Source organism: Gymnogyps californianus, chromosome 2 (assembly GCF_018139145.2).
Source record: "Gymnogyps californianus isolate 813 chromosome 2, ASM1813914v2, whole genome shotgun sequence".
Classification (NCBI taxonomy): Eukaryota; Metazoa; Chordata; class Aves; order Accipitriformes; family Cathartidae; genus Gymnogyps; species Gymnogyps californianus.
In genome coordinates, this window is record NC_059472.1 from 39,917,172 (window position 1) to 39,942,174 (window position 25,003).

General features: G+C 34.7%; 1 protein-coding gene across 1 annotated transcript in view; it reads left to right on the plus strand.

Annotated features, from left to right (window-relative positions):
• ASPH (aspartate beta-hydroxylase) overlaps positions 1-25,003 on the plus strand; it is a 121,705-nt gene that overhangs the window by 6,216 nt on the left and 90,486 nt on the right. Inside the window, 2 exon segments of the mRNA XM_050892929.1 lie at positions 11,789-11,938; positions 14,037-14,105. Of these exon segments, the coding sequence (XP_050748886.1) occupies positions 11,789-11,938; positions 14,037-14,105 (219 nt within the window).

The following is a 25,003-nucleotide window of genomic DNA, read 5'->3' on the forward strand; positions in this document are numbered from 1 at the left end:
TATAGATCTGCAGTCAGCTTAATCTAGTCTGAGATTGCTCTGCAGCCTTCCTCTTTTCAGTTCCCCTTCCTTGTACCTGAATTAGTAGCTGTGCAGGTGCTAGGTGAACCACGCAGGGAACTGATAAGCCGAAAGCTGACTCTCTTCTTTTTTTCCCCAGACTGGCTCAGTGCACAGCTTTATGGAAAGTCATTTGGGTAGAAGGGAAGAGGTGACAATGAGTGGTTGGGCATCAGGGGAGGGTGAGGTTGAATTTAGAGTTTTATGTTCGATCATGGAGCCATGGTGTGAACATAACAGGTGAATGGTTCAGTTGGATATGCTAATGTAATGGCTGGATATATAAGGGCTTCAGTAAAGACAACAACATTTACTAGCAGTAGAAGGCATGTATGTTAAGATTATTTCTAATTACAGAGTGCCTAAAGAGGTGAGATTTCAATGTTGCTGTTTCTTTAAACTGAAAATCCCTCTACTGATCACCTTTACGAAAAGAAAAAAAAGTTCATTTTCAGCTGGACCTTTCTGAATTACTTTGAAACATGTAATAAGTGTTCCTGTGCTAATTCTTATGTTGAATTCTTCATTGTAGAGAACTTGAGCAGTGAAGTTCTGATTTACCCCAAGTGGTTCTTTCCTGATGAAGATCACAAACTGGTAATCTGTGTGACAGCCTGCAGCAATCTTCTTCCTAACTGCATCCTACAGGCTAGCTCTTTGCATGGAAGAGTTTTAAGCTATGCTTTGAAGTGGAAATCATAACTCTATTATGTGTCTTTAAACACACTGGAAATTAAGTATGCAGATAAGCATATACTGAGTTTGAACAGACTGTAGTATGTGTGGTTCAGCTTTGTTAGAACTTAAATTAAACAAATTTTAGTCTCCTTCATATGGAGTTGCATTATTACTATGCATGTACTTACCCAGTGTAACAAATGCTACCAAGTTGTTTGGAGACTTTCTTTATAAAATATTTAATAGCTAAGGGGTTTGTAACTATTGAGTAGTGGTTTTCTTGTTTTACAATTTTATTTCCTGAGGTTCTGTTTGAATGCTAATTGACAATTAATTACTAATGTAACATATCTCACTCTAACTTTTTACACTCGTGTTTTTTAAGTTTGGGGGGTGTGTGTGGTTTTTTTAGTATTATTAAAGTTCACATAGCAGTTTGTAACTGTGGTGCTATTTCTTCCCATAGTAACTAGAGGACACAGCTATATCTTTTGAAGCAAGAAAGTTGTAAAAAGAGCAATACTTTTGCAACTGAGATCTCCTAACAACATATTTTAACAACTATTTGTAAGATTGTAGGTATGAGACACTTAAAAACTCTTTTGAACTCTGTAGGAGTTGCAGATGCGTAGCACCTCTATGAACTAACACCTAATTAAATTGACTTAGTATCAGACTTGAAACTTTGATAAGTTTTAGGCATTAAATAAAGGATTTTAAAATGTTCTTTTTTCCATGAGTAGAAACTTGTGAATAGCAGAGTTGTAGATACTTGCATGGCAACTAGAGTTTTATTTGCTTCTATTTGAAACTCCCTCAAACCATGAGAAAAATTGATAGAACTGAAACGACATCGTCTGTTTTCTTTCTTTTGTGGCTTAATTGGGACTTGTTGCTAAAACAAATTGATGTGACCCACATTACAGGATAGGAAAATGGAACAAGGAAAAAATACCCTAAAATTAATGCCAGCATGCTGTACACAGAGATGAGGATTTTCAACCTTATGTAATAGAAACTTTTTTAAAGGTCACCACCAGCAGAATTTGCATGTTCTGGGCTTAAGTATTTTTTGTATTTCCTCTCCACATTTACCTTTCCTGAACTCTGCTCTGGCCTAAATACAGCCAAGTATTTAATTAACCTAGTAATTATGTAGGCCTATTGGCTACATTAAATCATTCAAATACAAGATAGGTAGATTGTATAATTTTAGATCTTATTTCCAAATGTTCTGTGGGAGAGATCTGGTTAATCAGAATAGCAAGTATTAAAAATCTTTGAGTCATCTGCACAGTTAAAATCAGTATTAATTTTGTCTCCTCATCAGTGTTATAGCTGATACAGATATGTTGATCCTGTAGCAGGAGACAAACTAAAATTTCTTTATAAGTTTGTAGTCTTAGCCTTGAACTTCTTGGCTTGATGTTTAAGTCAAGTAAGTTTATAAGAGGCAATTTCTACATTCAGTTTTGGACATTAATTCTATTTTGTGTTTGTATACACATAAAAACAAAACTTGAGAAAACTGACTAAAGTGTTTGGGAAACAAAATCAGAATGTAGCAAGGTGTACCTTTTTGTACAAATCTATTTAGATTAGGTAAATAGATAACACAGAATATTTTTGTTCTGTCTTTACAGGACTTTTATTTTTTCCTGAAGTGCTAACTCTCTAAGCCTGTTAGTGTACTATCTTTAAGTTCATGGAGAAAAGTTTTTAAAAAAAAAAAAAAAAAAAGTAATCCAAACTATTCAGATAGTATGTGATGGATGCATTAAATACTGCTTTAAATATATTGCTGTTGATAGTCAGTATTCATTATAAAACTCTTTCAAGTTGTAAGCAGTGTCGTTATTAGCCATTTAAGCTGTGTGCACATCTGTGTGTGTTTTTTCCTTGTAATAAATCTTCATTGAAGAACTATTCAAAAAAATGTTCATCTGAATAACCAAAAAGAAAAAGAAAAACCCAAAACATGGCTTGGACGAAATTTGACTGGCTTTTGAAAATGATCATCTTTCTAGCATGTTTAGAAAAGAAGCAGGTGCAGATTCAGGATTTTCTCTTATTAACATATATCTCTGTATTCATTTTTACCTCCTCTGACTTCAGCAGTTATGCTTAGATAAACAGAACTCCAGAGGAAAGTTGTTAACAGCAGCAGTTCTTATGGTGGCAAACAGCTGGTCTCTCGAAACCTCACTGAAAAGTGCAGAGCTAGCACTGCAAGTAGAATTCGCTGTTGTGCTGTATTTAGATAAAGTGCCTTTGACAAGTCTTACAAAACTGTGCAACCTCCTAGAACAAAATTTCTCGTTAAGTTTCTTTTTGTCTTTAATTTGTGACTGTTTTTCTCTTAGGAAAACTTCTGTTTCTTTAAAAAAAACAACCCAAAGCTAGTCATTCTTGTGATGTTTCTTTTATGAGTAGATTCCTTCTGAATAATTTTTTTATTTTTGTTGTGTGTGTATGTGTGTCTTAGAAGAATCATTTAAGTGGAAAGCAATCAGGATTTGTTCACTGTTTATAGTCAGAATAAATGTAACTACATAAGAAAAATAATAAAAAAACCCCACCCTGGGAACGATGCTTGGCATCAGTCAGCCAGATGATAATCTTGTTCTTGTTTTGTGTTGGATTTTTTTCTGAAGAATAATTAATTCTGACTTAGTAACAAATCAACTTAGCTTGCAACTATAAAATTCTTCTAAATGTTGTGGTGCTTCCTGTGAACCAGAAAGGTATCTATAGACTTAAAAGTACTCAGGACTATAACAGCTTATATTCAGAAATGGGCTGACTTTTTAAAAGTATTGACCATCTCTCTTTATGAACTGAATATAAAAAAGGAAAAAAACCTACATGTATCTATTTTGCTTGAAGTGTATTTTCAGATAATAGGATTGCAGATCTGATTCTGTATAGAACAGGTCTGGAAAGAGTCGTTTCTTACTTCTGTGCAATATTTTGGTGATTGGAGCTCTCTCACCCAGGATAGAGGAGAAAAAGATTTAATTCCATTTTCTTGAAGAAGAAAAAGTTTGGTTGACTTTCAGTGTTGCAGCTGCTGTTTATGGGGTATACTTGAACAGCAGTGAGAGTGTATATTTTAAGTTCTTGTTGTTGAAACTGTTCCAATCCAACGTGAAACAGAGATTCAGCCTGCTGAGAGTGAGCGTGATGATAGGCCAGTTATGCCTCGAGTCCCCTTTCTTACCTAGAAAGGAAGGGAAAAACTGGGCTTTAGTCTCTGTTCTGCGGAGCTCCTCTCTTACAAATTGCTGTTGTGGCCAGTTAAGATTTGACTGTGCACGAATAAACAGCTTCATCATGAAGGACTAAAACGACTTTGTTCTTATACCCTTGGGTATACTTAAAAATGTTCTTTTAGGCCTCTGAAGAATTTCAAACGCTGTTCCCCAGAGGGGAGAACTGAATCTCTGATCTTTCACATCCTGATTAAGTGCTGAATTCGAGGAGATGGTTCAATGGAATCACCTCATCTATTGAAGGGAGGAGCTTGCTTTCACTACGGAAGTTCAGCAGGGTGCTTATGATCCTAGAGGGTTTTTTTACATATTTTGTGATGCATCTCTTCTCCCTCCGCCCCCAGCTGGCCACCTTCAGCATCTCCACGATCAGCCTGCTTAGTTGTCGAATCCTGAATTTATGACTTTGCTCTTGTTTTCAGTATTTGTGGTGTTCTTTGATTGATTGTATAGTAGGATACTTTACTATGGGAAATCTTGTAGGGATTGAAAGTTAAGCACCTTAAAGATTTATGTGAGGATTGATTATATGTGGAATAAGGAAAAGTTCCTCAAATACTAAAGTAAAAATCTGTGAAGTAGCAGCAGCAGAGCCAAAATTGCCTTTCATTTGGCTAACTTATTATTTCAACTTTAAGTTCTGGTCTTTGTGTTTTCTTTGAACTTATGGCTCTTTCTGTTCCATCCATTTCCCTGTTCCTAACTAGTAAGCTTCTGATTTAGTTTATTAAAGTCCTTTGATAATGTGCACAGGTATCTTTATAACCATGTAGACTAGATTATATAAAGTGCAGAGCAGAGATCTAGTTTTTAATGAGAATAATAATAATAAAAAAGCCACTTTTTTTTTTCTAACTTCCATTAAGGTTGCAGTGCTGAAGAAGATTTCTTAGATACCAAATGGAAGAATCAATTTTGTATCATAAAGAATTTATATTGAATTTATTAAAAGTAAACCTTTACCTTAAATTTTAGATCTTATCTCTAAAGACCCTGCTGTCATGATTGTTTGTAAAACAGAGAAAAATTTCTGAGTATGGATATTTGTGAAAATTTAAGGTTGGAATATTTTTTAAGTGATACCATAAGTATTTCAGTAAAAACCTCTGTTCTGTCTGTAAAGTAAATGGAGAGAAAACAGTAACCCTGTCTCCCTTACAAAATGAAATAGTTTGTAAAAGCACATCAAAAGCACGGATTTGTCCACTCTTGGTACACTGAATGAAAATTAAAGATGAAAATCTGTTTTACCTCAGGATAGCACTTGCAATCATTATGGTGTGTGGACTTCTCAGAATGGAACAGTTCAACACACATGCTTATTGAGTCTAGATTTTAAAATACATATCACAAGAAGTGTGTATGTATATACGCGTATATGACCTGTCTCACAGTAGGGGGGGGGGGGGGAAGCGCGTATTTTAATAGGCAGGGGGAAACTAGTATCAACAGAGAATGCTGTAAACTTCCCTCTAATAGATATTTTACTCAAAATACTTGTTACTGACCCCACCCAAAAAACCTTTGTGTAAAAACTGTTTAAAATAATTAACTGCAATTTTATTACTGAGAGTGGCTTGCAACAGTTGTTTTATCCTTAATCGTATTGGAAAAGTTAATTTGGCAAAAACATGAAGCGGTAGAAGGCCATGCTCGTACAAGAGAGGTTGTTTTCTGTCTTTGCACTGCTACTAGTTCAGCTCTATTGGTGGTAGGATGGTTCTATTGTAACTTATTTTAGTTTCTTTCTTCTCTCCCATATCTGTTTTTATCACTCTGTATTTTGCTTTTAAAACGAGCTTGTTCTGAAGTCTCCCTATGATCTAGCTGATTGATAATTTTTACTTCTGAAATGCGATTTTTAGATATTTCTTTGAGGTTAGTGTTTCGTTGTTTTTCCTTTTACTGTGTTTTTCTAATTCTAGTAACTGCCTGCTGGTATGCACCCTTCTCTTCATGTGATAATCCATAATTGCTTCCATATTACTTCCTAATGCACCTTTGTGGGAAATAATTATACACATTACAAAAGCTTAGCTTGATGCTTTGAAGCCTGCCTTTATTTTTGTGTTCATAGTTGATGTTTGTTTTTTTTTTTTTCCCCTCTAAGCTTCTTTGTTTGCACTTTGGTAGTGATCTACAGGTGGAATTAATGCTGCTAGTCTTGATTGTCAATTATGCTTTACTAAAATAGCGTGAAGTGCATAGTTGTAGCAAAACTAACTTGAAAATAGTTTTAAAATTTGAAAGTGTTATGCAAGTGAGGTTAAGAATAACAATTTTGAGTATTAGTGAAACAAGTTTTGTCTTTCACAAAACTAATCAAAGTTATATTGTTTGGTATTTTGAACTGTAGCATTCAGAAAGATACACGTGTAAGCTGTATTTTTCAAGGTGTGCATTAATGTATGTTGTTCATGTGGTGTATAATCAGTTTGGTGGCTTTTGGTCCATCTTCCTTTTGGTCCATCTTCCTTTTTGGTCCATCTTCCTTTTGATGAGTCTGAAGAGTTTCCCATTTTAGCTGTAGCCTCCCCTTTCAGGAAGATGTTTGTTATTTCTTGGGAAGACATGTTCTTGCAATCAATTGATTTTTAAAGGGCACAAGATAAGGCTGTGGGTCCTTGGTTAAAGGTCAACATACGTGTGTTAGTTTAGATTGGGAGTAAACATTTGAAATTAATTTCTTGACTGTGTCCACTTACTTTGCTTTTGTGCATTGTGCTATTGTCCCTGAATATACTTCCTTAGGTTTGAGTGAAATCAAACAGAAAGGTATGCTGAAACCGCTTATGGGCATTCAGCCAGGTAGGATCTAGTTTGGAGCAATCCCCCAAAATATGTATAATGTGGACTTCAGGTTCTCAGCATCAGTTGAATGCTCTATGAATCCACTTGCAGTAAGATCTGGTATCTGCAAACACACATGCAGCTGAAGTGAAGTTGCAACAAATTGCCTGATCTAATGCTTGTCAAAACACTATAGGTTTTATATGCAATGGACTACATATCATTGCATGTAAAATCATTTCCCTTAATAAGCTGTTGATTTCTCCATATATTTGGTGACTTTTACCTTTGTTTAAATTTCCCTCCTATCTTGCTCTAAATCGCTTGTGCATCACATAAGTTGCTGAAATGTACTAGTCAGGAGGTCTTTCCTAAAGCATCTGTTCTGTTTGATGTATTCAAGTGGCTTTAAAGATCGTTAGAAGATACACTAGTTATAGAATCAACTGCCTGTAGTTCCTTTACATCCATTTGAAAAGTCTTAAACTCGGATATTATTTCTCACTTTTTTTTTTTGCCTTGAGCTATTGGGAATTGCATTTGGTAATTAGTTGCTGGATGTTAAAACCACAGGACGTATATGTTGTTTTTCAAAGTAGCTGTAGCATTCTGCTGTTCACTCCATCTACGTGATGGCTATGTTATTTAAAGAACCGTGGGGGAAGAAGGGCAGAGTGCTAGATCCTAAAGTTTTTATTAGAGTTGCTGTTAATGAGAAATGAGTGTTTCTGTCTTCCTCCCAAAAGGAGCTGGCTTTTGTTTGAAATACAGTGGGAAAAGAATAGTATGCTAAAATTGAAGATGTAAGTTGAATAGTGTATTAGTGGGTTTTTTCCTCCTTTTCTGGTCCTTAAGAAGAGTATGTTGATCAGTAATTGTTTATGTTAGCTTTAAATTGTATGGATAGTGTGCATATTGTCAGAATTTAAAGGAGGGGTGAGTGAGATGAGTTAGTGTTAGTCCTTTCTGGAAAGGGAGGGCAACAAAGCAAAATCAACACCTCTGCTACTTTTAACAAATATGCAATAGAAATTTTTCCTGGTTTAGCTTTATGGCATGTGGTGTATTGCACTCTAGGGAAACAGGCTTTGCTTTCGCAAAACTATCAGTAACCCTCCTGTGGGTCTGCTAGAAGCAAATATGAGGTGTACCAGGGGAACAGTTCTGATCTGAAAATTCTTTGGCAAGAATACATGTGGTTGGTTTCAAGTAACTCTTTTAGAAGACTCAAACCTATGTTTTAGAAATTAGCTGTCTCTTATTCTTAAAGTGGTTAGCAAGTTTCAAATGAGCAGTCTCTATGGATATTCGGGAAGCCTGGTAGAGGAGTGCCAACATGGAGAAAGTTTCTTGGGCGAGGGCCAACTTAACAAATGCAAGCAGGCAAGCTTTGTGTCCAGCCTTGTGTTTCAGCTTATGCTGATGGATTTAATGTCCTCAGAGCTCAGGCACTGAGGCATACATTGCAGCAAAAATACTACTGTACAATGTGCTTGGTTTCATTCACTGCTGTGTTTGATATTGGAGGATTAAGGGGAGGGGAAAGGATCAACTACCCAGGATGCTCTGTTAGGAGGAGTAAGTGAATTCGATTGTCGTCAGAACTAGATTGCCATATGAGTTCTGAAAAGCGTTTGGCTCCTGAGGATAACTGCTCTAAAAATAGATTTGGAGGAGAGGTTTCTCTTGGGTCCAGTTTCGGCTTCCAGCTGAGCTGGCTTTAGGAAACTTGTTTGCTCCTGTTGCAAGACTACAGTGAGGATAAATCGTTTCTTATTCTGCCTTCAACATTAATTTTTGGAGATATCAACACACTCGCTCTGTCTGCGGAAATCGAGCACTAATGTTATGGCTGACGACACAGGTATAATCCTAATCTTTTTGTGAACAAATGGAAAATGCGTAGTCGCAAATACCGACTATGTCTGATTTTGTAATCAGCAAAATAACTGGCTTACTGTGGTATGTTGGTGTTTTCTAGCCAGTTTGCTGTTCTAGTCTGCATTACAGGCTGCTTCTGTTCTCTTGATTAAACGTTCTCTGGAGTAGAGGTATTTCATGAGTTTATGGCAGGTGATTAATTGTAACTTAGTTTTTAAGGCTTGAGTAGAGCACAGGTTAACGTAAGAGACATTGTTTTGTCTTCAAATATCTGACTTTAAAGTTATTTTGGGAGTATGTGAAATTACTAGGTGTCTTTAACGTAAGCTAACGGAAGAAGGTTTTCATACCTTTTTATCTAGGCGTGACTTAATACAGGGTGGGTGAGGTATAGGACTTTTAAAGATTTGCTGTTGAGGAATAGAGCACACTTTAAAACTTTCTGATGTCTGCATAAAGACATCTGGTGGTGTAAGCACAGGCTTACCAGATATGGCGAGTGACCTACTTCTGACATGGCTGGCAGCATGTGCAGGCAAAGGGCTTGAATTGAGAATTAAGTATCTGGAATGAGCTCTGATCCAGCGTCAGTCCTTGCAATGTTTTGTTCTGACCCTATGTGTAGGGTTATCTGTGCAGACCATAGGTAAATTTTATGTTACATAACTTCCATTTATATTAAATTGTTGCCTGATTAAGCTTCCATGGTTGATTTCTTAGCAGAATTTTTCAAGAGTTTTGAAAATAATTTTCCTATAGGATAGGAAGCCACAGCGTAAAGATGTATCTTTGTGACCGTTGTGAAAGATATTTTTATAGCAGAATCTGTTTTTGAGGGATTTGCATGAAACAGTCTTTTAGACTGGAAAAAATATGAACAGCTATGCTTGATTACTTAAGCTGTCTTTTCTTTCATTTTCCTGTGCTGCTCTTCTAATAAGTAAAGCCCCTTTCTTCAGAGGCAACTAGCAGTAAACAGCAGAAAACAGTAAGGTAAATTAATTAAGTGTGACATACAGTGAGATTCTCTTTCCTGTTTGCCTCTTCTAATACCTAGTTTGCTCTAGAACAATGTTGTAACCTGGAATCATTTAAAATGTTTTTAGCCTTAAGGTTTCATTTTAAATACATACAAAGCTTCCATTGACTGCATTGGAACACAGGAGTAGCGAAGTTCTGCTGTTACACAGTATAATTGTTTATTTCTGAATATTAACATTTCCAGCTCAAGAGTACTTTAAATAATTTTCATATACAGTCGATCCTATTTCTGAATGTACTGGCACACGCCGCTTGTCTTTGCCTCTATTTTCAGGCTACCTGTACACCTTTCCCACAGGAGAGACGTTGTTATGAGTTATGTATAGGGACCTTGCACTTATGTAATTAGGGTACTGTGCAGTAGCAAGCGATACATGCCTGATGTGAGGCTAAGTTGTCTCGGTTTCTCTCTGAATATTATTGGACAGCCTATACCAAGGAAACTTTGTGTTTAATATAGAAAAGAAACCAAATAGTTGCTATTGTCTGTGAGTAGTCTTAATAAAAGAATTTTTTTTTTTTCCTCAATAAAATGCTGAGCTGAGTAAGAGCTGACATGAGTCAGGTTGTTGGTGGGGTTTTTTTGGTTTTTTTGGGGGGGTTGTTTTGGTTTTGTTTTTTGTTGTTTGTTTTTTTTTTTTTTTTAAATTGGTCTGAACTTGGTATATAGCACAATGAATGTAATAAGATTAGTTTGTGACTGCTGTGAACCTGATGGCAAGCAGGTTCTGAAAGTACTTCCATATATCATCTATTACAGAAATAAGTCAGTCATCAATCTCTAATTACTCATCTTTCAGAGCTACTCCATTTTATTCTAGAAGACAACCATGTTGATATTTAGCTGTTGAGAGTATTTTTTTGTTGTCTTCTATAATCAGTGTTGATAAATACATCAAACATTACTTGCAATTAGTACAATAAAGTCAAGTCTCTACCTTATTATATTATCACAATATTCATGACAAAGTTCCTTGAGTATTTCAAAATATGTAAGAAATAGTTTTATTTCAATAACTAGGACTGAATGTGGCTGAACGGGCAAAGGCTGGTGCTTAGAAGGGTATGAAGTGGAATAGGCTGGTAGACATGAAACTGCGGCCAAGTGCCAGCCTTGCAGCAGTAGTATCAAGAGGCAGAAGAGCAGACTTTGAGCTTTGGAGAAAGGCCACAGGCATCTTTTTCGATGCATGTTTATTTACTACATGTATCCCTCTTTCCCTAAAATGATCCTAAAGCAATGGACCAAGCATTTTGTCTTCTCTAGCGGTCATGCCCATTTGAAACTCCCCTACCCATATGCTAGCTTGAGGTCTTTCTTTTCCCAGTGGTTTGTTTATAACTACTGTATTTTTTTATATACATTTACTTTCCATATGTGCGGTTATAAACAAAGCTGTGATTTGCATTAAGTCTCTGTGTCATCCTTTTACTTATGTTTCATGGGACTGGAAGTCTAAAAGGTATTCAGCATGTAGTGAATCTCTGCTTGATTCTAAGCAACATGGAAGATATTTTTAGTTGGTAGAGTGTCTGAACTTGGAGTCTTACCCTTAATATGGTTTAGATTTTAGAGCCTTCTTAGGCTATTTGAATTTTCATTTTGATTCTGTGAGCTAATTCAACTAGCTTTGAAACTTGCTTTGGAAGAAACACTTTCTTCCAAACTGTTTCTGCTGGTCATATTGCCCTCTGGTGGCAGTTTGAGAACTGTTGGCACAAATGCAAAGCATCTCAAAAATGTTAAGCTCTGTATAAATATACACTACAGGGGAGGAAGGGGGGATTTCCAACTAAGTTGTTAAGACAAATTACATGTGGGTTTTGGTTGGTTATAGGGCTTTTACTTAGATAATTATCGAGCTTCCTACTGTAATTCACAGTGATGTGAAAAGCAAGTAACAGTGGTGAAGTTAAAAAAACCAAAACAAAACCAAAAAAGTGTTACTCAAATGTTTTGTATTCTATGTAATCATAAGAAACAAGATAGAAAATTATGATTGGGATATAATTATAAAACTCTTACACAAATCCGTTTTTCCTACTTGTTTGCCGTATTTTAACAGAGACTAAGCATGGAGGAAGCAAGAATGGAAAGAAAGAAGGCCTCTCTGGAAGCTCATTTTTCACCTGGTTTATGGTAATTGCTTTGCTGGGAGTTTGGACATCAGTAGCAGTTGTCTGGTTTGAACTTGTAGATTATGAAGAAGTTCTAGGTAAGAATTCTAAATCTTAAGACGCTTCTAATGCTTACTATGATATACATTAAATGGAGGCCATTTTAAATTTCTAGATAGCTGATTTGACTACTGCGGTGTTTGCAAATGACCTACATGATAAGAATAGGCAATGTGGTTTAAAAAGTACGTTTTAATGCTGAACTCTATTATGACGTTAAAATGAGATTCTCGTAAGACTGAAAAAGGTTATTAACATACTGCATTTATTAAAGAATTGAAGAAATCTCCAAGGATAGATCTGGATCTCTTTGTAACATGTATACTGTAGTTCATTTGAAATGTCAGCTAAATATGCATAGTTTCAATTTAAGCTCTCAGAAACTTGCAGCAGTGGTTGAAAGTGGGCAGCTAATGTTACCACTCCTCTGATGGACTGTGTTGCCTATAGAGTCAGGGCAACTGATCAGTCATCCTCTGATGAGCTGTTGAATGATCTCAGTTTTAAGCTTATAACAGTGCTAATTGTATCTCAATATGACAATGTTAAGATAGTATTGTTAATATAATATATAAGGGTGAAAATTAATGTCTCAGATTTCAAGATGTATGTCCATAACTAGAGCTATTGTCCCTGATGTTGTAGGATTCAACATGCACTTTTGCAACTGCTGGTTTTACAAGCTTTACAGCTTTGCAAATCTGTTGGTACATGCTTTTTTGATCTGGACTGATTTTAAGAGAAGCTTCTGGTTGGAAACTTAATTGGGTCTAGTGATGCAAATAATGGTTTCTATATTTTTACCATGCATGCAGCCAAAGCAAAGGATTTCCGTTATAACTTGTCAGAGGTCCTACAAGGTAGGATATTAGAGAAATAAGCTTGCTTTACAGTCCCTTGGCTAAAAATTTTGCTTTACTTTTTTATGACTTTAATTTTTTAGAGAATTACTATTCTTCTACAATGACATGAAACTCAGTCATATCTCATCTGTCTCATTCTTCATGGTTTTGAAGATGATACAGTTCTTATTTCTAGAGAATTACATTTATTCCACCAGTCTGCTGTGTTTAACCATAAACCGATAAAGATCCTTTTTAATTGATTGCTTCCGTACAATGGTGATGGCCTTACTTATGTCTATTCTAGACCCAAGTCTGAACTTTTTCTTCCACAAACTTTTCTAATTTTCTAAGTACCATATTAAGAACTATATTTCATTTATTTTAATGGCAATCAAGTTCTGCCTCCCTTTAGAGAATGACAAATGTAATAATAAACTGGCAAGCTATAAGGACTTAGAGTTCTTCTGCAAACAGTGTGCAGAGTTTCAATCCCATTAAAAGTTATGTCTGAATTTTATCAAAACTAATTAGATAGCTCTCTGCTCACTTGGTGATCCCAGGACAGTTCTAATCCTGGATACCACGATTCTATGCTAAAAATTCTTTTTGAATAGAAACTGAGTTCTCCTTTTGCCTATACTTAGCGCTGGTAGAGCTGCAGTTTCAAAAATAAAAGGGAGAAGTCTGATGTTTTAGTCACCTATAAAAGGATAGACAACTTTTTTGTCTGCAGTGAATGTCATGCAGTTGTTGATAAAAATTATGAATGTTTTTCCTTTGTCCAGGAGTTGCTTACCTTCTATTAACTTGGCACCAAAAATTATATCCCTATCTTCTTTTCCTGAGAATTTAGAATGGCAAGAAGCATATAATCAGAAAACAGACGGTGATTATTTGATTAATTCTTGTTTTGTTATTTCTTTTCCCTCAAACATGTTAAATGTTCCTTGTGAACTTAAATTTTATTCTGAGCAAAGCATGTTCACATAAAGCGCATCACTTAATTACAGATCTGTTTTAAATCTGCGAGCACCAAAATGAATATGTGGAAAAAAGACTAACTTGTGTTCAGTCTCAAGTCTAGGAAATGCAGAAAGGAACTTACAAATATTTGTAATATTTTCCAGAAAATTTAAAATGTAATTAAGAAGAGTATGGCTAAATCATTTAAAAAAAAAAAATATGGTAGCAACCTAGCATTGACAGTCAACCATTGCACATTGAAAACACTGTGCTGGAAACAAACTGCTGCATCCTTAATTCTCTCTTTTTCCTCTGTTTGCATTTCTAGGCAAGCTTGGGATATATGATGCTGATGGAGATGGAGATTTTGATGTGGAAGATGCTAAAGTGTTGCTAGGCAAGTACAAACACAGGTGGAATAATCAATATAATTCGCTTGTCATATTCATGTTTGTTTTTTGTTTAATGTCAAAACAATATTTCTGTTTTTTCCTAATTGGAGAACTTAAATTGATTTAATTGTGGTGGGTTTTTTTCTTAATGCAAGTTGTAGGATTGTGTGTGCAACTTGTTGTAGCAAGTTGTGTTCTTTTTCTCCTAATATAGCAATGTAAGTGGAAAGCATTTAATTACTTACAGGATGATTTTGAAGTTAGGTGGTTGATGCTGCTGTATCGACTGTTGAAAGATGGTTGTGATTATTAATAAATTTATCAGATGCAGGGCTTAAGATGCTTCAAGAGTTAAAACATTGTTTATGTTAACATGTTAAGCCAGGTTCATTTTAAAATTACTTCCAACAGGCCTTTATGCTTCTTAGATGACTGTTTGTTTAGCATATTTTTGTACTGTCTTTCCTCTATTCTGAGTTCTCCACAAGTCTGTTCGTTTTCTTTGCCCTTCGGAAATCCTACATGACATGGATTTTTCTTCTTTGAGGTAGAAACGCTGATTTTAGGCTTCTGTTTCTTGTAGTTTGGGAGAATGTCTTTCTGCTCACTATGTATCTTCAAGGAGAAATTTCAATCACTAGACATACTTCATGTTATTGCCCTTCTACCTACATCTTCTAACAGTTAAAGCACTACCATCTTCAGCTTCACAATGAAGCATTGGATAGATACTTCTTGCATACCTGATGTTAGAAAGCTTACATTTCTTTAATTGATTTATGCAAATGTAAACCTATTCTGAGCACGCAAACCTAGCAAGTTAAACAAATAAACAAAACAACAAAAAAACCCAGCATAGTAAATAATACCTTGAGCGGAGGGCAAAGTGGAATGTCTCAAACTAGTCAAAGTTGTCAATAGTATATTAGGATGTTATGGCTTGCTATTTGAAACTCATACTCCATAAAAATCAGTTTCTCATCAGTTTATTTTTTCCCCGCTTATGTTTGCAGAAATATGCAAGTCTTTTGGGGGGGGTTATTTGTTTAATCCCTTCATGGGTAAAGAAAACCCGTGCAATCAAAATTACTGAACCAGTTTGCAGTGGTGTGAATGTGAGAGGCACTCCAAAGAATCTCAGAAACTTCAGAGCTACAAATTGGGCGTTAATTATAAATGGTGAATAAGATAACACTTTGTAAGTTATAATCCTAATCTTTCTCTGTCTATTATGTAGTGTATAGAAAGTGGATATCAATCTCTTGTGGGTCATATTAGTTGGGTTCAGATTGCCAAGGTGGTAGCCAGAAACATGTTGTTGCTTTGTTACATGTCTGTTTTATGCAACTTGATATAGCTGGGAATTCTGCCAGTACATGACAGTGTTTCTATTATAAGTTTGTCTTATCACGCATTTAAACCTTATACTTCAAATGTGACATTAAAAGGTCACAGATCAAAAGTTATTTTTATTATTTTTGAATACTTGCTTAGAAATATGATTTAATCTCATTTAAGAATATTTTCTGCAGTACAAAGGAAATAGTAGATTTTGAAAAGTTACACAACATTGATAAAAATTATGAATATAAAAATATTTTTCTAATAACTAGCATATAATATTGTAACTGAAGTTCCCAGTAAATTATTGTGCTCGTTTGTATTTTAAATTTAATATGAACTAAAAAATGAACACCACGATGCAGACTAAAATGATTTCATTTTTGCAGAAACTGGAACACTAGATTCCTCTTGAGGAATTTGTCTTCCAGAATTAAGTCTTTAAAGTAAAGAAAACCATACAGTAAGCCTATATTCAACTGCATTAGGGTAACTTTCTAAACATTGAATGCATAGCTCCTTTTATATTTTATTTGTGAGGATTTTGTAGTGTATATGCTCTGTTTGTAGACTTGTTACTTTCTGGGATTTTTCTCTGGACCAGACTACCGTAACAGCAAGTGGTTTCTCTGCTAATTTAATATTGATTTAAAAAGGAGATAGTACTGTTTGGTGTTTAATGCTAGGAAGTCATATGCTTTTTTCTCTTCTGTTCTTCAGCTATTACTAAACTACTGTATATTGAAATTGTGGCATGTACAGTGGTTTAATGTTGTCCAATTCCATAATCTTTAGTTTTTGCTACAAACTTAAAGATTTAATTTGCATATTAATGATAAATATATTTTTTAATTAATTTTGAGAAGTGTTTCTACCAGCATGAGTTTATTTTATATTTCAAAGAATGGTTCAGTAGCTGATAACTCAGTAGTTTTCTGTACTACTCGGGCACATCTAAATACAAGAATTAAAATTTATTATTTTATTTCTTGTATGTATAAGGTATGATAGGGTCTGGTTTTTTTATTTGTTGAAATCAAAGGACGTTGATGATTAAGTTCTCTTGAGGTATTTGTGTAATTTTAAAAACGGTGTGCAAGAAGTGTGGTTTGTTTTTTTTTTTTTTTTTCCTCTTCCCTGCCCTACCCCCCACAAGTAAGAGAGGGGGAACCCCCCACCACCACCTAAAACCCAGCCAGCCAACCAACCCCAAATATTTGTTGAGTTAGTTTTGTATCCATGTATAAAAAAATTATCCAGGGTGGAAATGCAAACTTGTCGAAGCTAGTCTGCAGTTATCTTGCAGATTCTTTCTTTTTCACAGGTATTTGTGAGGTTCTGTTTACTGATTTCCTTTTGGTAATGGGAAGACAGGCTCCTTAATCTGCTCCTTTGAAGGCTGCTGTTACCAGTATTCTCTTCCCACTTTTTGTCCACTTCACTCTGATTGTTCTTTGAAGGAAGTTTTTCTTCTCAGGAGGAGTGTTATACCTCTGTACTTGCTTTAGCTTAGTACAGAGAAACAGTGGCTTTAGTAGTATTACCAAAAAATGCATGTATAGGCAGTACCAATGTCTGTTGTAATAGAATCTTTGGAGCCGAGCCATTTTTTATACTTCAGTCCTTTTTAACAAGCAACAGTATCGTGAGAGATTCTACTTAAATGGCTGCAGCAGTTAGTACAATTTTGGAACTGCAGCTGCAGAAAGTCATCAATGTATTGTTCTTGTGCATTTAGTTCAGAGTAGTCTGGCTATGCAGAAAATAAAAAAAAAAAACCAAACCCTAGTGTATCAGCAAACAAAGGGTAGTAAATAGTAGAATCCAAGCTTCTGTAAACCAACTTTTTTTCCCCTGGTTCACCTATAGCAGAAAAAGATGTTTGCAAGCAGTTGTACAAAGATTGCACATTCAGAAAATCTGTGGTGAGGTAATAGGCATTAAAAGAATGCTTTTGTACGGTTCAGCTGTTTAGGATAAGTTTCATTCTCTTCTCTATTTTTCTCACATTCAACTGTAGCACCTTCAAATATTAAAAGCTTGCATATGCTCATTCTCGTAAAAGATGTGTGCAGGAGAAGAAAGGTTTTGTCTTGTTAAATGAATGTAGGCAAGCCCTCTGCTCCATTGGTTCTGGTAACACTGTTGAATAGATAAAGATTTTGACTCCCTCGATCACCGTTTGATTTAAATTGTAATGTTTAGACTCCTCTTGAAATAAAGCAATTATTTCCTGTGAGTCACTGATTTAGCATGGTATGGCTGCCTGATTGGGCAGTTCCATTTTTGTCACCATTTTCAGGCACTTCTTACCATGCTTATGTGCGCTTATCAGTACATGAGTTTTACTTTGAAAAGCAGTTCTTCTTGATTATGGGGATGAATGAAGACCAAAAATAGTTTAAGTATTAATTAGTTTGGTTTTTTTTTAATTTTAACTCTTTCTAAGAAAGAAAAAAGATAAATATATGAAATAATGTGTTACTTTCTGTAACTCAGGCTGCAGTGTCTTTTTTTTTTTTTTTTTTTTTTTTCACTCTTGGATTCAAAGCCATTATATTAATCTTGGATAGATTTTGTAAAGAATTGTAAAGAAAGGGTTTGGGGTTTTGTTGTTTGGTGGTTTTTGTGGTAAAGACTATAAGATGTATTCTTCCAATTTCTATGGTTCCCTTTGGTATCCTAATCTTTTCAAAGAAAATATGCTGCTGTACTCCATGTTATATTTTATAAAGATAATTGCCCAAGAGTCTTATTCTTGACCTAGTGCAAGAACAGGGGCATCTATATAGTTCTTCACATGCTTACAGAAATGCTATCGAAAGCCTGGGGTCTTTTGTGAGTGGTGTTTTGGTTTTTGTTTTGTTTTTTTCTTTTTTTTTTTTTTAAATGCTAGATTCCGACAGAATAGAATGATACAAATATTTATAATTCTGTGTTTACAACTTAGATATTTATTTATTTATTAGATTCAGGTTTCCATTCTTAAACTGAGATTTCGTTCTTCAGTAAATATACTTACTTTGGTTTATGTCTTTAGATCTTGCTTGGTCCAAATTTTGAAAGCAAATTAGAATGATGACTGACTACCGTGCATAAAGTTAAGTCTATAAAATTTAATTTTTATAGAACTAAGCCATGGAAGAAGTTGGAGAGGGATATTTATAATACCTTGATTGCCTTCTGGATTCAGTCTGTCATTTTTAAACCTTTGGGCTATCCAGTGAAAAATTAAAGAGAATGGCTGGTCACTCAAGTAGAGGTTCTGGACATCCAGGTACAAGGATGTGGAACATCATGGACTTGGAAGTTTCCTCAGAATTATCATTGATACTTTCACTATGTGCTGTAAGAAAAATGTGTTGAGATGTGTTAAATGTCTCTGCCATGAACTCCTTTATCTTGAATGTTTCATTAACCTGCACCTAATATTGCTTTGTAGTCTGCATGTGCAATATGTTCACTTAATTTTATGTCTCGACAATCTGTCTTCACCCTTAGCCCACTTTTCTGCTTCTCCTTCTAACACAAACAAAGGTTTGTCCTGGTTAGAAGTGGGGCAAACTCCTCTCTCTCCCCCTTTAAAGCTTACCAATAATTAACGTTTGTCATTGCTTGGTCATTCTGTTGTACTTTTCCCAGAATGGAAAAGTTGAAATGTTATTTAGTAATAACTGTAAAACAGTGGTTTTTAGTACAAAAAAACAGGAGGAGAAAAAAAGCATTAATCATGGCTTATTTGTATTTTATAAACACTAGTTAGATCAGTGGGTCTCGTAGCCCAAGACAGCAACTCCTGGTATCAGAGAGTTTAGAAGTGACTAGCTCTTTCTTCACTGCTCTCGCAATCTCTACTTTAGCTGTCTTAGGCCTGCTTTAGATTTTCTATGTAACAGTACATACACCCTTTATATTGGCTGCCGATTCATTTTTATTTAGTGTTCTGTATTTCCTCAGGTTTGGAATTAATTCCTGAGGATCAAGTATATCATGTAGAATATATGTATCATAGAAAAAAGTTGAGAAGCATGTTAAAAAACCCAAACAATCAAACAAACTGCAGAACATGCCCCCCCCTGCCCCCCAGCAATTAGAGTCCTCACTTCTAAGCAAAATCAAAATTCTGCATGGTAGAATAAATGTTACCCTTAACAGTAAGTCTATGACAATTTTGTGTAAATACCGTTTGCTTTTAAATGTTATTCTCAGCTATCAGTTGCAAGCTCTCAAATTTGAACATGATGGTTTAAAAAAAAAAAAAGGCAAATGGGATGATTTTAAGTAGTGGAGGATTACTGTTAAAAAACTGTCTAAAGGTAAATGCTGTGGCAAGAAAACTGAATATAAATGGATTTGGTTTTAGGACTAGGAAGAAGGGAAAGCAAAGCTGCCACCTTTTTTTAAGTTTTTGGCATAATATTGTGCATGTTTATTGTCCAAGTGATAGTCTGTACTTTGAAAGATTCAACTTTCTTAACATCTTTCTATTTCCTAATTAGCATTCCTGTAAAGACTGCTGTCTGTGACATGAGATGTCTTTCACAGATCCTCCTTTTACAGTTTCCTCTTTCCACCTAACTGCTGTCTCTTTTTTTCCCTTCCCTCTTTCTCTCTTTTTCCTCTATTCTTGTGTAGGCCTGACCAAAGATGGCAGTAATGAAAATATTGATTCCCTTGAGGAAGTCCTTAATATTTTAGCAGAGGAAAGCTCTGATTGGTTTTATGGCTTTCTCTCATTTCTCTATGATGTATTGACTCCTTTTGAAATACTAGAAGAAGAAGAGAGTGAAGCTGCAGATGATGTTGATGGTACGTCACAGAATGAAGGGGTTCAGGGAAAAAAGACTTGTGTTATTTTGGATTTACAGAACCAGTGACTGAGAGACTAATTTGATTGGCTTTCGAAAATGTCCATGAAATCATCAGTCTTAATATAACAGGAATTTATGGCATTGAGGGGAAACTCCCAAATGGACGCTATAAAGATTGAACTAAAGTCAGCCATGCAAAGTAGTTTCACTAGTTGAAAGCCTTTCAATGACTTTTCCATTTTTGTGACAGGATGACAAATACTACACAGTTGTGTAAATATGTAGAATAAACCATGTATCTGCGGTTGTGTAGTTGGTTTCTGTATGTGCTTCAATTTGTGCATTTTGCGCACAAAACTTACAAAGCTAAGTGTAATAACCTCTACTGTTAATGCTATAACATTTGTCTTTCTAGCAAACATTAACTGAAGCTTTTGTAACAGCTTTGATTGTAAAGTATTCTAGCATGACTGCATTATGTAAATACATATTTATATGTTAATCCTTAATATAGACATGACAATGATAATTCTCTTGTGAAATATAATTTTAATAAATAATTTATTTTGTGATTCACTGATTTCTCAGATTCTTTTTACCTGTTCAAATAAAAGCACTTCATTTAAAAGTGCTTGAAAATTTTACAGAAACATTTATTTCTAAGTTAGCTAACATCTGTTGTATTCAGAAGCTACGATGTCATTATATGGTTTATTCCCACTGATTTGTCTGTTTTCAAACTGAGTTTTCAGTCATTTTTTTAATATAACAATCACACCACAAGGGCTGTTCTAAATTTGTTTGAGTTTTTTTGAGGTGGGCCTTTCATGGTGGTGGGAAGCTGTGATTATGTATTTCTAATGTAATACTGAATATATTAAAGACTAATTGGAAATTAGAATTTAATGTCTTCTATTCCTTGCTAAATTCAAGAACTTAATGCAGTTTTGCAAATGCTCCAAAAATATTTTTCATGTACATAAATTCTGTCTGCTATCATAAAATTATTGGTATAGAAAGGGGAGTTTATAATTGTGTTCTGCAGTTTGTATCAGGTACTAAAAGCTGAAACTGAGCTGTCATTTTAATACATGAATAGTGTACTCAAGCAGATTATTTTTAAAATTATATGAAATTGTTTATTGTGATGCCTGCTATGCTTAAGTTTGTATTGGTTTCCCATATAAAGTTTATATTCAAGTTTTAACACTAGTGGATGCAGGCTGAAATTTTAAATAAATGTTTTCAAATTAAATTAATTTTTACTTGCTTTGGCATGGCAATTTTAAAGCAATTTAACATGCCTGTTTCAAAAAAACTTTCGTTAAATCATCCAATTCAGGGTTCTAATCAATCTTTAAAAAGTAATAAAAAAGAAAAAGTGTTAGTGTTAAGCAAGTGAAGTGTTTTAAAAAAAAAAAAAAGTTGTGACATGTTAATACTGCTGCTTAAGATTTACAAATGAAATAGAGCCACAAGAACATTAGTCACATTTTCTTCCAAATATTTGAGGATGAGGATATAAGACAGTTAATAACATGTAAATTTAATGGTTTTTAGGATGATATAGATGAAGCATAAGGCAAAGAAAATTAAAAAACCCGTACATTATGAAAATAAATGCTAGTAGTTCTGCAGAATATTACTGAGAAGTTTCTTAGCAAGTGGAAGAAACTTGCAAAGTATCTGAGACATAGGAAATAAGCAAGCTTGATTTGTTTTGTTTGGGTGGTTTTTCTCTTTTAATTTTAGAAGCAGATCTGAATTAGAAATAAGAGTTTCATCACTATTGTGGAATAATAATATCTCTCAGTATAAATTAGAAAAATTGTCATGGAACATTGAATTCTGTTGTATCTGCTTCAGTAATGGAACTAGATAGCCAAAAAGAGGAGGAAAACATGTACTGTGAGAATTCTGTATCATGAAGTTTATACCATATAGTTAAAATACACATTGATAATCTGATGAAGTTTCAAGTGAAATAGAGATAAATAGATTGCTTGAACCATGAGAAAGCTGCAGGCACTGAAATAGGAAGTGGTTACGTCAGTAAACAGTAAATTAGTTTAACTTAGGCTAGGGAGATGAAATGCAGGCCAAGAAAGTTCTGATTTGATATCATGGAAGTTCCTTGTTCATTTTTATTAAGTGTGTTGAAGTCTGCTCAAAAACAATTATAGTGGGAATAAAGAATTTGTAGGAGGAGAAAAAGGGGCGGGGGAGAAGACTTAGGGGAAATATTGACAGTAAATAACTTTCTAGAGCGTTTAGTTTCTGGAATATAAGGTTTTTTTTCCAAAGTGTTCACTCTTGGCTGGTGTTATTGCTGTTGAGTTAACAATTAAACCTCACCAGTGGTGAGCAGACCTGTCAGAGCTCTCCTAAAGTTTGGGATAGAAGAGTTTGATTTTAATGTATTGCATTAATAATTGTGATTGCAAGCAGAACTTGGCTAGTAAGGGTGGTAATAAGATTTAGATGAGTCTTCAGTTATATCAGCATGGCAGTTTGTTGTTTTGTTTTTTTTTTTAAAGCATTTTAACAGCAAAAAGGTTAAGCTGAGTATGATATGCAAATAAGCAAGGAAAACTGAACTCTATCTCAACTCTTGCTTTTAAGTCCACACAAAGTGTTTGAAATTAGTTGAAGACATTGAAACCTAAATTTTTGGTTTGATTTGTGGTGACTATCAGTTATATAAAATACAGTCAGTATATTAATGTCTTAAAAGAAGTCCAGAAAACTTTTAAAGTGGTTTTAAACTGTAGGTAGAAAGCTGTAGCAGCTTTGCCTTCTGATATTATTTTAGAAAAATTATTTTAGAAGGCAAAGCTGCTGCTTTCTACCTGCAGTTTTTGGTATGTGAATTTAAAATAGGAGCAAATTAGTAGCAAACAATTTTTTAAATGAGGAAAATATATTAAGCGATAGGAACTTGCTAGGTTTTGTAGCTAGTAAAGAATGAAAATTTAGCGATTTTATGTTAAATTGGACATGGGGCTTTCATTAGCTACCTTCATATTCCTTATAGGTCATTTATATTAAATTTTACAGAGCTCCAGAAGTAAATGTCTGTGACTAAAGTTATAGTCTTACAGTTTGACCACCATTTTTAGAAATATGTGGGATGTTTTGCTTTGCCATTTTCTCGTGTTGGTAAATGTTTGATATTTTAACTGCCAGTCTTCAGCAGAAGTTTACAATCTTCAAACAAAATACTGCATTAACTTTTGTAGCATGAGCTCTTGCTTGCTTTGTTGTGATACTAATGTAAAGAAATTGTAGAGAAAAAAACTTAATACCCATACATCTGAAATGGCTGAGAAATTATGGAAGGTTTGAACCCCAGAGTTCTGTGACCACCTTCAACAATGTTTAATTTGAAAGTAAGATGGTGTCTTATAGGGGGAAAAAAAATCACAATTCTCATAATATATCGAATAACTTAGAATTGGAGAGAATAAACAGAAAATTGTTGCATATCTGTTGAAATTCTTATTGCAACAACTTTTTGCCAGTACTCCCCTCCCCCCTCCATGAGCTTTTTTGAGGGTGTTCAATCTTTCACTCTTGAAATTTGTTTCAAGGTCAGTGAATAAGGCTTACCACGTGTAGGTTTGATTTTATGGTAATTTTGCATTATTAGTTAGTCTCAATTGACTGGCCTTAGAAGGAATTGAATTTTTCATTACAGTTATTCATATAGGTTAGAGTTGGATGAAAGGGTAGAAGAAGAATGCATTGAAGCATTAGAAGGATTTTCATTTCATTTCATGGTCAGATGGGGGGAAAAAACACCTATATTGTAAATATGATTTGATTAGTATTTGAGAGCTGGGGAGAGTGGTTGCATACAGTTCAGTCATTTTGGACAGATGCGTACTATTTTCCCTATTCAGTTGCCATCAGTTAAGCAGCTATCATAATGGTGGCACAGCAGCATGAAATACATTAAATACTGTCTTTCTTGTGGTCAGTTAGGATGGATTCCTTAAGATGAGGCTAATAAAGGCAAGACTTGCTAGTTGATTTTTTTTTTTTTTTTTTTATATCTTCTCATACAAAATGCAACATATGCATCTGTGACTTCAGAAAAGAAAATACTTTCTGCCCTGTTTCTCTGATTTGGATTTTTCTTCTAAAATTAGGCAGTTAAATAAGCAAGAGGTATTAAAGCAACTTACAGAGAATGTACTGAGAGTATTTTAATTTTGTTGTATGTTTGTTGTATGAATTAAAAAAGCTCTTGGATTTGGGAGGATTACAGGCTTTGGTATGCCTGGCGCTCTGCATACAGGTAATGAGTTCAGTTTAAGGTAAGTGGGTGCTAGCTTTCTGTCAGTAAGGTATTTTGTTTAGCAGAAGACCTTTTATATCAAATGTAGCATATTATAAATGTAGAATAATAGTAATAATTATGTGCAGGTGCATACGCAAACAATCATAGCTTTTTCTGACTTGCAGTCCTTCTGGAGAAGGAAAACAAAAAGAGAAAAAAGGTTAATAACAGTTTTGGCATACAGATTTGTATTTTTTAGTTCTGCAATTTTATCATCTTTTGCTAATTTTCTATGCGATGAAGGAGGTTTTTGATGGGACCTCATGAATTAAGGCAAGAGTCTGAACACAAGCTCTAATGTTTAAACCTTGACACTTTCTGTTCTGTTATCCAGGCTTTGCACAAATTGCAGAAGGGTAGCAAGTTCTGTTTGTCAGCTGCTTAGTCCTAACCTTGACCGTATGCTTTC